We start from the raw sequence: 14,580 nt of genomic DNA on the forward strand, positions 1-14,580 counted from the left end.
CTTCAGATGGTGTCCACAGCGTCACGGCAGTCTGTACCCTGCGTGTCACCATCATCACGGACGACATGCTCACAAACAGCATCACGGTGCGGCTGGAGAACATGTCCCAGGAGAGGTTCCTTTCTCCCCTCCTGTCCCTGTTTGTGGAGGGGGTGGCAACAGTGCTCTCCACCGCCAAGGACAGCATCTTCGTTTTCAACATCCAAAATGACACGGACGTCAGCTCCAATATCCTGAATGTGACCTTCTCGGCTTTGCTCCCTGGTGGCATTCGAAACAAGTTCTTCCCCTCTGAGGACCTGCAGGAGCAGATCTACCTCAACAGGACCCTGCTGACCATGATTTCCACGCAGAGGGTGCTGCCCTTTGACGACAACATCTGCTTGCGCGAGCCCTGTGAGAACTACATGAAGTGCGTCTCCGTCCTGAAGTTCGACAGCTCGGCCCCGTTCATCAGCTCCAACACCGTCCTGTTCCGCCCCATCCACCCCATCAACGGGCTGCGGTGCCGATGCCCCCCGGGTTTCACGGGCGACTACTGCGAGACGGAGATTGACCTCTGCTACTCCAACCCTTGTGGGAGCAACGGGCTGTGCCGGAGCCGAGAAGGGGGCTACACTTGTGAATGCTACGAGGACTACACCGGTATGTGTTTATCTTATCTTTGTCCCTTGATTTCTGTGTTAGACCATCAGCCAGGCCGGCTCTGTGTCAAGCTGAAATTGCTGACATTCTTAGTCAAAGGGAGAAAAACTCCTGGCGCTGCTTTCTGGTCAAGAGAAGGCTTGTGAGTGTCACACGACACTTCGGGTAAGTCCCATTTCTCTGTGCATGCGTGGTGGTAGGAACCGTGCCTCGCTCCAGGTCATGCAGGGGGCCCAACAGCTGCCGAAGCAATTTGCATTGTGTGAATTCCTGCTCAAAATGCTTTACGAAAACATATTTCTTCTGTCTGGAAGGAAGAAGGTGGGGGACATCCCCTGGTTCGTGGTTTTGCCCGTTAACGCCTTCCTAGCCCCCGAGCAGTCCCCTCATAGCAGGGTGTAGTGGGGGTACGCAGCCTCAGTAGGAGGTCGCCAGCAAGCCCAGAGCACGAGGATGGTTCGTGGTCCCAAGAAACTGCAATAATTTGCTTCTATGGGAAATACTGCAAGTCAGCTCCAGTTTGTAAACGTCCAGATAAACTCCAGAAGGACGTAGCTGCTTCCAGGCCTGTCTCCAGCAGCCTGCTGAGGAATATACTTTGCCTCATCATGGACTTGACAACTAATAAAGATCAAAGTGCTGCTTCTCAAATACTCCTAAGAAGTTATGAAAGAATATTAGCCAAATGTTTTCTGGTGCTTCAGTAAAGTCAGTGGGATTATTTATGTACTTGAAATTGCACACACATTTAAGCGTTCTGCACTGATGTGCTGCCGGCTGTAATTTACGCTGACGGCTCAGCAATGTCTGCTGTGACCCCTGCAAGTGAGGGGTGAAGCAGAGGGGGCTGTTCCCAATGCTGCCTCTCACTGCTGAAGTTATAAAAAATTGAAAACATAAATTATTTAAGTCTCCATGTAAAAAAAATCTAGTTGATGTGTATGCCTACTGGGCTGGATCCAGCCCTCCAGGTGGAAGGGTTTTCCTTCACTTTCTGTGGCTTTTGGCTCAGGGCTGCAATTAAAAACGTGACAGTGGAAGGAGCCAGGAGTCAGTGAGCGGGGATGTGGCAGCAGCAAGTGAACTGGGCTTTCCCCAGCCAGGGGGGACAGGAGATGCTCTCTGAGATCAGAGCGGGGGTTAGAGCAGCAGGATCTTCCTAAGGAGATGCGACAAATTTTTTGCCCGACCAGTGAAACCCTGAATAGAGCTGTGAGGTGGTTGGGATGTTTGGTTTTTGTTGGGGAGTGATTTTCCTGCCAGGCTTCTCATGAATGACTTCCACAATGAAATACATTATAATTCCATTATCCATTACATACAGCTAATGCAAAATACGTGCAGCATTGGGCATCACAAAGTAGGCTGTATGACCAGTTGATTTCATTTAACATGTTTATGTACTATTATAGTGTAAATCAGAATGGTTAGAAATAGCAAGTTTCATTAAACAAAGATATGCATATAAATAGAGTTAATTCATCCATGTCTTACGTTTTGGAATGACATGCATTCCTACATCACATTTTCAGGGTCTCTTGCTAGAAATCTTTCGAAAAAAAGGCTAAATATACTTTAAAAATTAAAGAGAATAATCTTATATTAATAATTGATGAACATATTCAATAATTAACACTGTAGTCAGAACAGACATGGTACATATTTAGAGGAGAGGCACAATAGTATTCATACACAAAGAAAGATTTGATCTGTAACTGTATTTCCAGTGCATAGTTGTTGAGTTAAAAATTAACTGTCCCGCTGCCAGGATATTAAAGTGATCAGAAGTTAAGGAGTGAGCATTGCTTATAGCCTTGCCATCTTTAGGTTTCAGAGTTAACTACGCTTCAGTGAAACACTTTATTCTTTGGAAGGGCAGCTCGGGTCGTGATTGCAGTCAGGTTGGCCAGGGAAAAACAACCCCAGCCATGATCAAGAGGGCTCTGGAATCCCTTATCCTGTAAATTGATACAAATATTATTGAATATTTCTGTTCTATTGCTGAATGAATGCAGTAGAAATTTCATATCTACTCTGTGGTTGGTTTGTGTTACATGAATGCCTTTAGGCTCCATGTTGCATGACAATGGTTTTTCCATCAAACCTGACACACTGACCCACATATGGTGATCATTAGTTGGTTGATTTTCATCCTCTTTACAGAACGAGGTGGAAAATGTTATCAACAAGTAATCTATTACCAGAAATATTTTATGAAGGTGTATTATTGAATCTTGCCCCAATCTCCTTTAAGAACTGTTAATTTACCTATGATTTTTGTCCTTTCTTCAAATATGTTCATATCCATTTGCAAGTTCAGTTTATATCTGTTAATCATAATACTGTGTTTTCCACTTGTATATAAATATTTATTGTTTGCAACGATCCAGATTTTATATCTATTTAGTATTTAAGCAGCATAGGGTGGTTTCAATAGCAGCAGTGTGTATTGGCTCACAGAACTGCTAAGGCTGGAAGTTGGGAGATTCTGGTATTACTGAAATGTTACCATGGTATTAACTCAGTGTAGTAGTATACCAGTATGAGGTATTTACAAATCTTTGAATTGTAAAAGGTGAAATATGAATGGTAATAGTCAATGAAATGCAGCCTGCTCTGGGAGCTCTCATGTTTCCATTTCCCATTAAGAGCCTACATAGAAAAATAATTACAAGAAAATACTAAGATCTGTCATCTCTCTGGGGAGATAGGCTGCAACTTGATGAAAAATCACTACACAATCATAACCCTGTACTGAATCTATCTGAGTGGTCACCTGTTAAAAATATAGTGTTTATTTCCTGTAGAAGATAATTATGTCCTATCTTAATCAGATGGAGTTTCCCCCCATTTTTCCACCCTGCTTTGAAGCCCTCCATTTGTTTTGATGTAATTGTTAGTCATTTATACATGATGAAAGTTTCTCTGTCTTCAGGAGTCTTCTGTTACGGGCACAAAGGTAAACTGAGCTTCCACAAGATATTTCTGAAACCTGATAACTGGCTAGTTTGAGGTGATTTGGAATTAGCTTCACTTCCCGTGACGTAAGGAGGTGAGTGAAGAAGGACATATATTTTTAATCATGTTTTTTCAGAATAGTGACCCCTTTAACTTCTTTATCTACAAATTATTGTAGAGGAGTGAACAATGTACACGCTAAAAATTGTGCCATTGATGGCAGGGAGTTATGTGCATGGCTAAAGGGTTAGAGGATGCAATTTAAGTTAAGCAAACCATTTAATGAACTTGAACACTGTGGAAAACTTGTGTAATTTTTCCAGCTTTATTTCCTGTATGAGCACTGCAGAAGCAGCTGAGATGAACTGTAGGTGAAGGCTTGGACAGAGGTGGAATTATCTGTACTCCCCAGGGCCAAACCCCTGAAGAGCAAATGCATCATGTCATCCACACTGGTTTTGGAGGCATGGTTGCCACAGCGGTTCCTGAATGAGCTGTACTTCCAGCCCCATCCTGGTGCCTCCTAAAGAGCATACCACTGCGGCCATAAGTCACCACCTTTTTGGGTGTGAATTCCCACAACTCCTGCCCTGCCGTGAGTGGGTGCCTCCTGCCATCGCAGCTCTTGCCGCAGTTCGATGCCCGCAGTCCTGCTCAGCAGCCGCCACGGCCGTTCTCCTTGACGGTCGTGCTCCCAGAAAAGTGGAGTTTAATTGGCACAGAACAAAAGCACTCCGATGGGGAAAAAAAAACCCAACCCCTGAAATAAGGAAGAGATTTAATGTTCCCACAGTTCTCCTTAGCATATGGCATTCTCTCTGCCTCCTTTGCTACGTATGCCCTAGCAAGGAGCAGTTTCTAGGGAAAAAGATAGTCAGAGAATTTCCCATATCCTCTGCATCTCTCCTTGGATTTCACTTCAGAGAGGGGAGAAATCTTAAGTGGTTGTAAATCTTCTAGTAATCAAATACAGCAATTAGAGATCTTTTACGTGTTATACTTTTTTCCTCCTGATTTATTTTTGTGATACCATATTGACATGAGGAATCATGACATCTAATGTGGCTGCTGTGAATTCTGGCTTTGTGTCATGAGAAGGTAATTATAGCTGTTTTCATAGCATCGTGCCAGAAGTCCCTATGGATAGTGTTTAGTAAGTTCTCAGTGTTTGGCTTTTGCAAACATACAGCAGTAAAAGTAGATGTTAAGATTTGCTTCTGCGTTATCTTTACTTATATCCATTCTTCAGATACTATTTTCCCAGCTTGGTCTGATACTGGATTCTCATTTTTCAGGCCAGAGAGATTTATTTGGGAGAATTTCAGCTTTCAAGTAGAGAAATCTGGCAGCCAGGGTAGCCGTAATGAGTGTTTTATCTTGGGCGAGAGGGTCTGAAATTCCACTCTTGGTTACACTTCTGCAGCTCCACTGGAGCGGTGGGATCACAGGTGTATAACAGCCAAATCCTGTACAGCAAATCTTAATTTGATTCCTTCAGGTTCCTTACTGCATCTTTAACTCCTTGTTTAGCTTATGAAAGGCCATGGTTTTGTGACAGCAAGCCTGAAAAAAGATTATCCTTACAGGGCACTTTCAAACAGCTGTGACCAAGTTTGTCTTTAATACAAAACACCAAATAAGAAGTTCTGTCGTTCCCAAACACTCCCCTAAATGCAGGGACATTGTCCATGGTATGGGACAGCTTCATGGGTCATTTCTCTGGTACCTCATTCAAATGTTAAGGCAACGCAGTGAAGTTACTAAAATGTTCTGCATCGTTGCTGCCTTAACAGTGTCCCTTAGTCCAGGTCTTCAAAGTTATGCTATGGGATTCCAGGTGCATTTATATAATAAAGAGATGAAAACAGCCTAGGCAAGTCTAATACTGAAAAAAATAGTATATTCAGTTTCAAAAGTTTAAATATAATTACAGTTATTAGGGTGCTGGGTGATTTGCACTATTTTCAGAATTTAAAGGCTATATATGTTCCCATTTGCAAAAAGTCTTAGCAGTTTTTTATGACGTTTTTCTGCTGATTTCGGATGCAGGAAAGGTCGAGGAAGAGCGCTGACTATCAGTCTTTTAATAACTTTGGTTGTTTCTCAGTGCCTCAGAGGAGAATACCTGGTTGGCTTTCCTTGCAGTTTCTGTATGGCAGTACTGTGAGAAAGCTTATGTAGGGTGGTTCCACCCTGGCGAAGGTCTGTATAATGTCGGAGGTCTAGAAATTTTTCTTCTTTTTCAGCAGTGCTATGCCATGCTGTTGTTTTGATTTTTGTAGTCTTCATAACTGCAACACAATTTCCCTTTGATTGCTGTGGACCTGTCACTCTCTCCAGCTGAGATAACATCTGATGGAGAGAGAAATGATCATGTACTTGTAAGATCCTTCCTTACAGTTAGTACTCCTTAGTTGTGTTCTCTGCGCAGATGTCCCAGCACAGTCTTTTCCATCAATCTTCAACTTTCTCTGTCTCAACAGCATGAAATTTTTGTGAGGAAAGCCCTCTTCTGCCTTTAATGAACAAGCAGACATCTCCATTGGTGTAGACATGGCAAGCTGTGTCCCTGGGGTTGGCAGCAGCTGTGTACAGACGGGTACCTCCGTTTCTTCCCAGCCTGTGGCCCCTTCCAAGCCCCCAAGGGCTCACAGCGCTTGGGCGTCTGGTGAGGACCCCGTAAGCAGTGCAGTGGACGGTCCAGAAGCAGAGCTTAACTCCTCCGAACATTTTTCAGAGCATGACTGGTGCAAAAGCTGGAAAAGCCTATCATTTACTCTTTTTATGATCTTCACCACTCAGCTATGTACCGTGAGACATAGCCTCTCATAAATCTTACTCTCAGTGCTTTGAAGTTTCCCCATATGACCATTGCATTTACCCATGCCAAAAAGCAATGAACCCCAGATGTCCTCTCATGAGCTGACTTAATATCTAAACATATAAGGAACCTATACAACCTATTCTTTGCAATTAGCCATGGATAATAAGTCTTCCATTGGCTATTGGGCAGTGCATGCTGCATTTGAAGAGCACAGCAGTCAATTGTGATATTTACTTTCCTTTCTCTCCTTTTAGCACCACGTCCATTTTGTGTCACGAATTCCTGAAAATAAGTACTAGTTTTGGATATTCAGATTAGAGGTATGACCTGGCAAAATTCTTGCTTTTGGTCCATCTATATTGTCAGAGAACTATGACTTCAGATCATTACAGGCTGTACCTGTATAAAACACTTTTCATCTGAGGATCACTGTGGACTCTGCAGAAGTTACTAACAGCAAAGGAATCCTGCGAGACACCCCTTTGAGCAAGGGGGTGCTGTCCCCCTCACCAAAGGGATGGGAAGCTGAGGCACAGCATCTTCATCTCTCTCAGGTCACATAAAAGCCGTCAGTGGCAAGTCCAGAGCAACTGAGGCAGCTCCTCTGGGCCATTCCTGGGCTGCCCATGGCTGGAAACCTGGGGGAGATCCCCATGAAAGACATTTCTTTCCTGACACAGATTCTCAGCAGAAGCCTGCGTAGCCACTCACCGGCTGTGTTTAACTCAAGAGATTTATCGTGCATGTTAAAATGGGTCCTTGCTTGTTTTTGTGGCAAGGCTCGCTGTTAATCCATGCAGGGATGGGGCCAGCACACCGCAGCCTTATTACTGGACCCAAGTGAGTCTGGGTTGGACCTAAGGCTATGGCTCAGATAATGCAACTGCATGACTGCTTGCTTCAGAAGGTAACTGAAACAATAAAAACAGAGAAAAGTTACATTTTTATGTAACACAGTCAAAAGCTGAAGTCTATTCAACTTTTAAATATTATCATGTTTCTGTTGATTGTATTCTTGTCCATGTCACCAAGTCACAGGAGATGAATGTTGCAAATCTGGAGTTTGTATCAGGTTCACAGGACTCACTGAAGAGGTCTTCCACTTCTATAGGTGGATTTTTATCTGGAGGGTATGTCCTTCAGCTAATCTTCAACCTGTGCTCACTTGTCAGGATGCAAAAAGCCTTTTCTAATTGGATTGCTGTGGTGTTTTTGTTGACAGTTTAGTTCTCAGATGATGTAAATGGCCTGCAGCCTTCATATCAATCTGCTGTGCCTTTTCCTAAATCCGAGCAAAGAGTTTTATTGCATTATCCTCATCCTGATGTCCATAGACTAGCTACTGTTTAAAGTTCAAAAGTTTTCCCAGTCATGTACAATCCCTCCCTTGCCCCCCTCCCCGAGATGCTGCACGTGGAATGATCTTTGATTCAGCTGAACTGCTGCAAGTGCCAGGGGTTCAGATGCTTCTTCTGGAGCCTCGTGTCTTATCTTCCTTGCCCATGGAAATACTTGCATTGATCAAAGTCCTTTGCTGTCACGTGGAAACCTAGGTACAGACTTAAATGTCATGTTTAGTTTTTTTCATTAGTTTTAGAATGGTTTGACAAGACTTCTGTTCGTGCCGGCTGCTCCCCCAGGGGTGGTGCGATGGGTGCTTTGTAAAAGCAAGCAGCAGATCACACGCCCATGTAATCACTTAGCCCTGGCTTCAGAAGCTACCTTAGCAATTCATCTCCAGTATACTTATGAATTCAGCTCATCCAAACAGTTCAGGGTCTAGGATATCCTCCTTATTGATTACAGCTTATCTTCTTTTCCTTCTCCTTAAGATGGCTGCATGGCCGACCTGTTCTTCTCTTCATTTAGCCACTCCCCTCATTTGTCACCTGCAGAGTTTATCACTGATAATTTTACACTTTCTCTCCTGTTGTTGATAATTTCAAGTAGTATGTAGCTAAAATTCAGTATCCAGAGAACTTGAGCGATCACCTTTTTGAGGATGGTTCCATGCTTACAATTACATTTTTACACCTACTTGCTATTAATGCCACTGATGTCTGTTAGATTACGTTACAATATGGAGAGAAGGTAGGTTCTTAACTGCGGGCTGTATGGTATCAAGTCCAGGAGCTTGCAGACATGAGAGGCGTCCGAGCGCACGCTGCGGTGTGGCAGTGTTGCAGCGGTTGAAGAAGTGCTGCCCCAGCTCTTCTACAATGCAGGTGGTTAATATCGAGCCCTAATGGCCAGGTACAATCATAGGATGGTTTGGGTCGGAAGGGACCTTTGAAGATCATCCAGTCCAACCCCCCTGCCGTGGCTAACATTGGCTTCAGTCTCTTTCATTAAAGTCAAATCTTGTTAAATCCCTGATGTAAGAATAACACATTTGACCCTGAAGCCGTGCCAAGCTAAGCTCATGTTTGCTGTCGGGCAGCTGGCTTTACATAAGCAAGGCAAACTGCTAGTCTGGCATGGGTACCTGCCTACCTCTGGCACCTGACCTCTTCCTCCCACCTCTTGGCAAGAAAATGTCCTATGAGTATGAACTTATTGGCTAGTGGTGTTCAACGGGAGAGAGAGATGTAGTGAGCACCTCAGGTTTCCTGTTGGCTTTCTGGTTAACAACGAACCGGTCTAGATTTAGGATTCCCTTTGTTCTAGCATCTGAAATCTCTTTTATTGTCTTTAACCTGTGGTACATATATTTGTTCTTGAATGACCTTGCTCCATCAATTTTCAGCAGTTTTTAGGCTCTTGACTTGTACTCCTGGCTTTATATTGATGGGATTTCTGTTACCACACCTAAATGGGAGTCACAGTTCTCCCAGGCTTTTTGAAAATCTTTGTTATAATGCATTTGCTTACCTTCATTGGTATAACTAAAAAAAAAGTGGAAAGTGGACCGTAATTACACAAAGTGGAGCTATTTGATATTATAATTTTATAAGTACATGTAAAACCCTTCCTCACTGACATAGCTAAATTCCCCCACACTGTCATAATTGTGAACATACATATGCATTGCAGAACATTGATCTGAGAAAAACTACACACACTGAGGTTTGTTTTAATTAAAATATTTTAAATAGCAGTTTATCAAACAATGGCCAACTTCTCTGTGACCATAGTTTACAATTGCATTTTTATTAATTAGCCAAGTTGAGCCTTGTGTAACATAAGACTTGGGGCTTTTTGTCACAGTTTAATGTCAGAAAGGTTAGCTGGATAAAATTTTAAGCCACACAAATGCATTCTAATACACCCAAACATACATTTGCTAAGTGTCAAAATAGCCCATATAATACACTACACTTTAAGTGGGGTTTTTTTGCCAATGGCTAGGTGTCCTGGTTGTTTTTTTCTCACTGAAAACAAATCAGGTGGAGAAAAAGGACAGGAGAAAGGAGGAGAAAAAAAAGCAACCTGCCTTCAAGTTATTTGTGGGGAAGATAAATTCATAATGAGATAGTATTTTTTCCAATATGCCTCATGTTCTGGAAAGCCCCTCACAATGTTCACAGCAGATCAGAGGTGAAGGCTAAAAAAAGAAATTCCAGGAATTAAATATTTTAGGTCTTCCAAAACAAAAAAGTTTAACTTCCAAGGAACAAGGTAACAGGGCTCCTTTTCTCCTGGCTGTAAATACAATACTGGGAAACAAAACTGGGAAGCCCCCTTGCAATTCAGTAAGACTGAATTATGAAAAACATATTGGGCTTCTGTACATATTTATAATTCCCAAGTTAGATATTTTTATTTTTGTCAGTAGATAAACAACAGGAAAGTGGCAGGAAGAATGGTTGGGTGCAGAGATCAGAGTATCAGGATGATGTCCTGTTTGGGAGGAAAAAAGTATAAAGTAGTTTCTTGTGTGTCTGTTCTTTGTGTTATGGTGATTGAAAGTTTCGACAGTTGAGCACCAGACTGAGGCACTTGGCCTTGAACATCAAGATAATTACAGTTCTGCAATACAGTTGTGCAGAGCATGGTGGGAACCACAACTTCATTGTTGTTGCAAATGCTCTTTTGTTTAGAGCATCATGGTTCAGTGCCTGCATCCCAGCCCCTGCTCCTCCTGGGGCAGGTTTTGTTCTGCGACCCACACTGTACGGTGCCCCCGAATCGCAGCTTCCCGAGCCGTCGTCGGCCTGAATTTTCAGTTGCTAAATATCAAGAAAAAGATACTTTACTTTAGGCTGTCTCTCAATTTTTCCATAGCTAAGCATATGAGAGCTGTTATACAGCATTTTCCAGTATAATAATTGAAAAACATATTTTAATTAGATGGGGCCACCCAGCTTCAAGGGGTCAGCATACTGATGTGCATATTGTAAGAAACATTATTACTATGAGTGTCTTATATTAGTAATTAAACACAATCTAGATAACACAATAAAGTATATTAACTCTTAACAAGATGGTAATCATTTAAAGTGACTTTCAGATGAAACCATATTTTACAACAAGACTGAATTTTAATCTATTAAAGTGTTGTAAGAAGAGTTAAGTACAAGCTGTGGAAGCTGGCTGGATTCATTTTTTATGAGTCTGTTTAAAAATATTTTTTTAAAAAGTAACTTTTGAATTTTTACCTATTCTGTAGCTTTAAAAATACGTTGATTTTGAGATTTTCCGTGCGAGAGGTGTGTGACATTACAAGGCGTTTTTCAGGAGTCATTAAGAAAAAGTTCGCTTCCCTGATTAAGTTGCTTTTTGTTTTCAGTGCATGTTCCTGACCTGTGTATGAAATATTTTCGAGACTACCAAAACATAAGATTATAGCATTATCTTTTTAACCCTAATCCTTTTAATTTGACAAACAAAGGGGCATTTTTGATTTTTTTCAAAATTTGCCTTCAGTGTATAACAACGGAAATTTGATGAGCATTAGATTGTTTTTGCCAGTTCTATCTACTCTGTCAAGCAAAACCTCTGAACTCCTATGATCCACAGTGAAGTTAGTTACACAGTGTTTCTAAGCATAACTTTCTTTTAACCTAATACTTCTCATATACTTTTCTCATATAAAATGAAAATATAAAGCTCTGAAATCCTAGCCTCCTAAGATGTAATAGTAGATTTACTTTAAGCATGTTTTTCAGTTGTTTTATTAATATTTTATGGCATCTCTTCAATTATTCTCACAAATTGGCCACTATGCTTCTTTCCACCAGAGCTTCTGGGACCACCTAGGATGTTAAGGGGCATGATTTGGTTTGAGGTCTGCCTATTTCTAAATGCCGTCATTTTTGCCATAGTGTTGGATTACACAGAAGATGCGAGAGTGAGATTTTCCTGTGAAAACTTGTAATTTATGGAAAACGCAAAATGCAGGCTCTCACCAGTCTTCCGTTAATGGAGGTGTGCAGAGTTAGCTGCCTGTGCAGTTAATCCCAGTGGGCTGCTGGGGACCAGGGCAGAGGGTTTCTTCTGTGCTTTGTCTCTTGTTCTGAGCCAAAACATCAAGTCTGTAACTGCTACATGGAGAAAATTAAATGGGATCTTAGTGGAATAAGGGCTGGACTCTCTTAAAGAAAACAGTAACGTTTGCCATTGAAAGGGAGACCCTGATCGCCTTTTCTGCATATGCCTGAGCCCTTTTCTTTCTTCCTCTCTTTCGAGGTCAGTTATTTGCAAGTATGTTCCCTTCTTCAACTGCTTTGAGATGTTAACTTGCTCAAAAATAAGTGCTAGAGCTTTCCCCTTCCCTACAAATTTGGGAACTAGGAGTTGCAGCCCTTTGGTGTCCTTCTCTGTGGAAAGCAGCTTAGGGACACCCGGCTGAAAGTGAGCGGGAAGCCTGATGGTGCCTGAAAGCACGTCTGGTTTTCCAGCTCCTGAGTTCCTGTTGATAAAAGATGTTACTGCACACACACCCCTGGCACAGCCACCACGCCTTGCTTGCTTTCCTCATTCACGTAAATAGTTTAATATATTTTGAAAAGCCCAGTGTGAGGCCAAAATGGCCTGTGGAACAACACCCTTGGGGAATTAAGGGTGCCAGTGGTGGTATTGGGTGCCCAGTAAAAATGGCAACTTTGTATGATGAAATAGTCTTTTTTGTCAGCTGAGCAGAGGCACACCAAGTCTGAGTGCCCTTTTTCTTTCTTACTGCTGCCCATGGAAGGAGGTGAGAACTAGGCATGGCAGCTGGTTCCCATGCTGAAGTGCCTGCAGGTGTGCAGGGATGCAAATACGGACCAGACTGCAAAGGCTGTCCCAGAGGGAACGTGTCCTGCAAGCTGCCGTAGCGGCTCCAGCCTTTGGTTCCCTCCATGTGCCCCTCCTCAAGTAACACTTCTGGAGATGAATCAAGTAGCATAGAGAGCAGAGAAAACAAAATATAATATCAGATGTATATATAGTGAAGGTACAGGATGATTGTTTCTCTTAAAAATAAATGGAGGGAGGGAGGGATATTCCTCTGTAAATTAATATAAGTATATTATGCAGAGGTGTGTTTTGTTCTTACACCTCCAGCTTTCTCATTAGTTCTAAGGTGGGATTTTTAGGAAGAGATTTATTCCAAGTAAGACATAATGCAAATTGCAGACACAATGGCATAATCTGAGTTTTATCTTTGTCATCTACAGTAATGCTTTCCCCCTGCTAAATACATCCAGAGATAAAGCTTAGGCTTTTGAAAGGCACTGCTTCATCACCATATCTTACCCCAAATCAGTGCAATTTGCATTATGATAAATTGTCTTACGTATAAACCTGCCACAGAGCTTGACATAAACTGGAAATTTCAGTACATTTCTTTTTCCTCTTGTGTAGATTTGTGCTGTGTATAGCCCTGGGTGAGAGACAGAACCTGAAAAGGTCTCTAAAGCTTTACCTTATGGGTCAAAGGCAGAGGGAGATGATACCTTGTGAGGGCACTGTATGTTACAAGAACTGGTTCAGTAATTTACAGAGCTTAGAGGTAGTTGTAAAATCATCCAAGAGTGAAGCTTAAGACATTAAGAAATTGCCCATTGGACCCCATAGAGCAAAAACTGTTGTTAGGTAGCTGTGGCGGACTGAAGGCATGGATGTTTTCTTTCTCATCCTCCTCCGCCACATCTAAAACATTCAAAAAAAGTGCTTTTCCTCAGCATTTCCTCAGAAACCTGGGATGATTATGCCCGGTGCCATGGGAGCAGTGGCAGGGAGAAGCCAGGCACGTTGCGTGCACCTCTGCCCGCCTGCCTGAGCCAGGAGGACCGTGCCCAGGCTTCACACAGAGGCAGCTCTGCATGAGTTTGCCATTGAACGTGCCCTCCAGCTCTGCAAAACTTTTGGGGAGGTATTGGCACTTATCCATGGGCTGTAAAATCACGAGTTATCTCTTTTCTTTCCCAAACCATGAAGTGGACTTCAAAATGGAGTATTTTCTTAAATGGAGAATGTTTTACTGTGGTGTCTGGCTCCTTGCTCGTCAGGGTGCTATAGGGAAAAAAATCACAACACTTGTGATAAATGTTGGTAGCGCTTGTGGTGCGAGTACCACTCCTGGCCTCGTTGCTGGAAGGTGAAAGGCGAGCTATCTGGTGTAGTCAGAGTGGAAGTTTAATGACTGAGAATTTTTAATCCTCAACAAATACACAAGGAAGAGAGCACAGGTATTAAAGACTCAGTTGTGACTTTTGTCTGTGCTCTTTTCCTGCCAGCACTGGTGGAAGTTGCACAGGAGGACAAGGCCAATGACCATTCAAATTGAGCATATAACGTCTTGAGAACACGCTCATAATTTCTGGAATCCACAGACTAATTCATTTCTCCAACAGATGTGCCCCAAATATCACTAATCCTCCTCAGTATTGTTTCTTTTTTTCCCCAATTATTCCTTCTCATTTAAATGCAAAACCACAAAAAAACCCCAAATCCCAAATCATCCATCCATCTACCCATCCCTGCAGGGTGTCTTTTGTTTTGCTTTGGTTTTTGACCAGGGAAGGGGAGGAGGCAAGGAGAAGAGGAACATCTTTGCTCAGGCTGGTGCTGTGTGTAGGATCCGGGGCCTGATTTTGGACTGGTGAGGGGCCAGGCACAGTTTTAGTAGCTGCTCTGCTTGTGCAATACATCAGCGGGCACAGCCTAAAGCAGCTTGAGAGATGGGGACCCGAGCTTTCCCTGCTCTTGCTTTTGTAAAATACAGTTTA

The 14,580-nt window shown here is 42.6% G+C and overlaps 1 protein-coding gene across 1 annotated transcript in view; it reads left to right on the forward strand.

Annotated features, from left to right (window-relative positions):
* CELSR1 (cadherin, EGF LAG seven-pass G-type receptor 1) overlaps positions 1–14,580 on the forward strand; it is a gene marked incomplete at its 5' end in the record, with an annotated part of 173,166 nt that overhangs the window by 70,728 nt on the left and 87,858 nt on the right. Inside the window, one exon of the mRNA XM_010581081.1 lies at positions 7–645. Within this exon, the coding sequence (XP_010579383.1) occupies positions 7–645 (639 nt within the window). The remainder of the gene's footprint in view (positions 1–6; positions 646–14,580) is intronic.

Source organism: Haliaeetus leucocephalus, unplaced genomic scaffold (genome assembly GCF_000737465.1).
Source record: "Haliaeetus leucocephalus isolate CR32 unplaced genomic scaffold, Haliaeetus_leucocephalus-4.0 Scaffold751, whole genome shotgun sequence".
In the NCBI taxonomy this organism is placed as follows: domain Eukaryota; kingdom Metazoa; phylum Chordata; class Aves; order Accipitriformes; family Accipitridae; genus Haliaeetus; species Haliaeetus leucocephalus.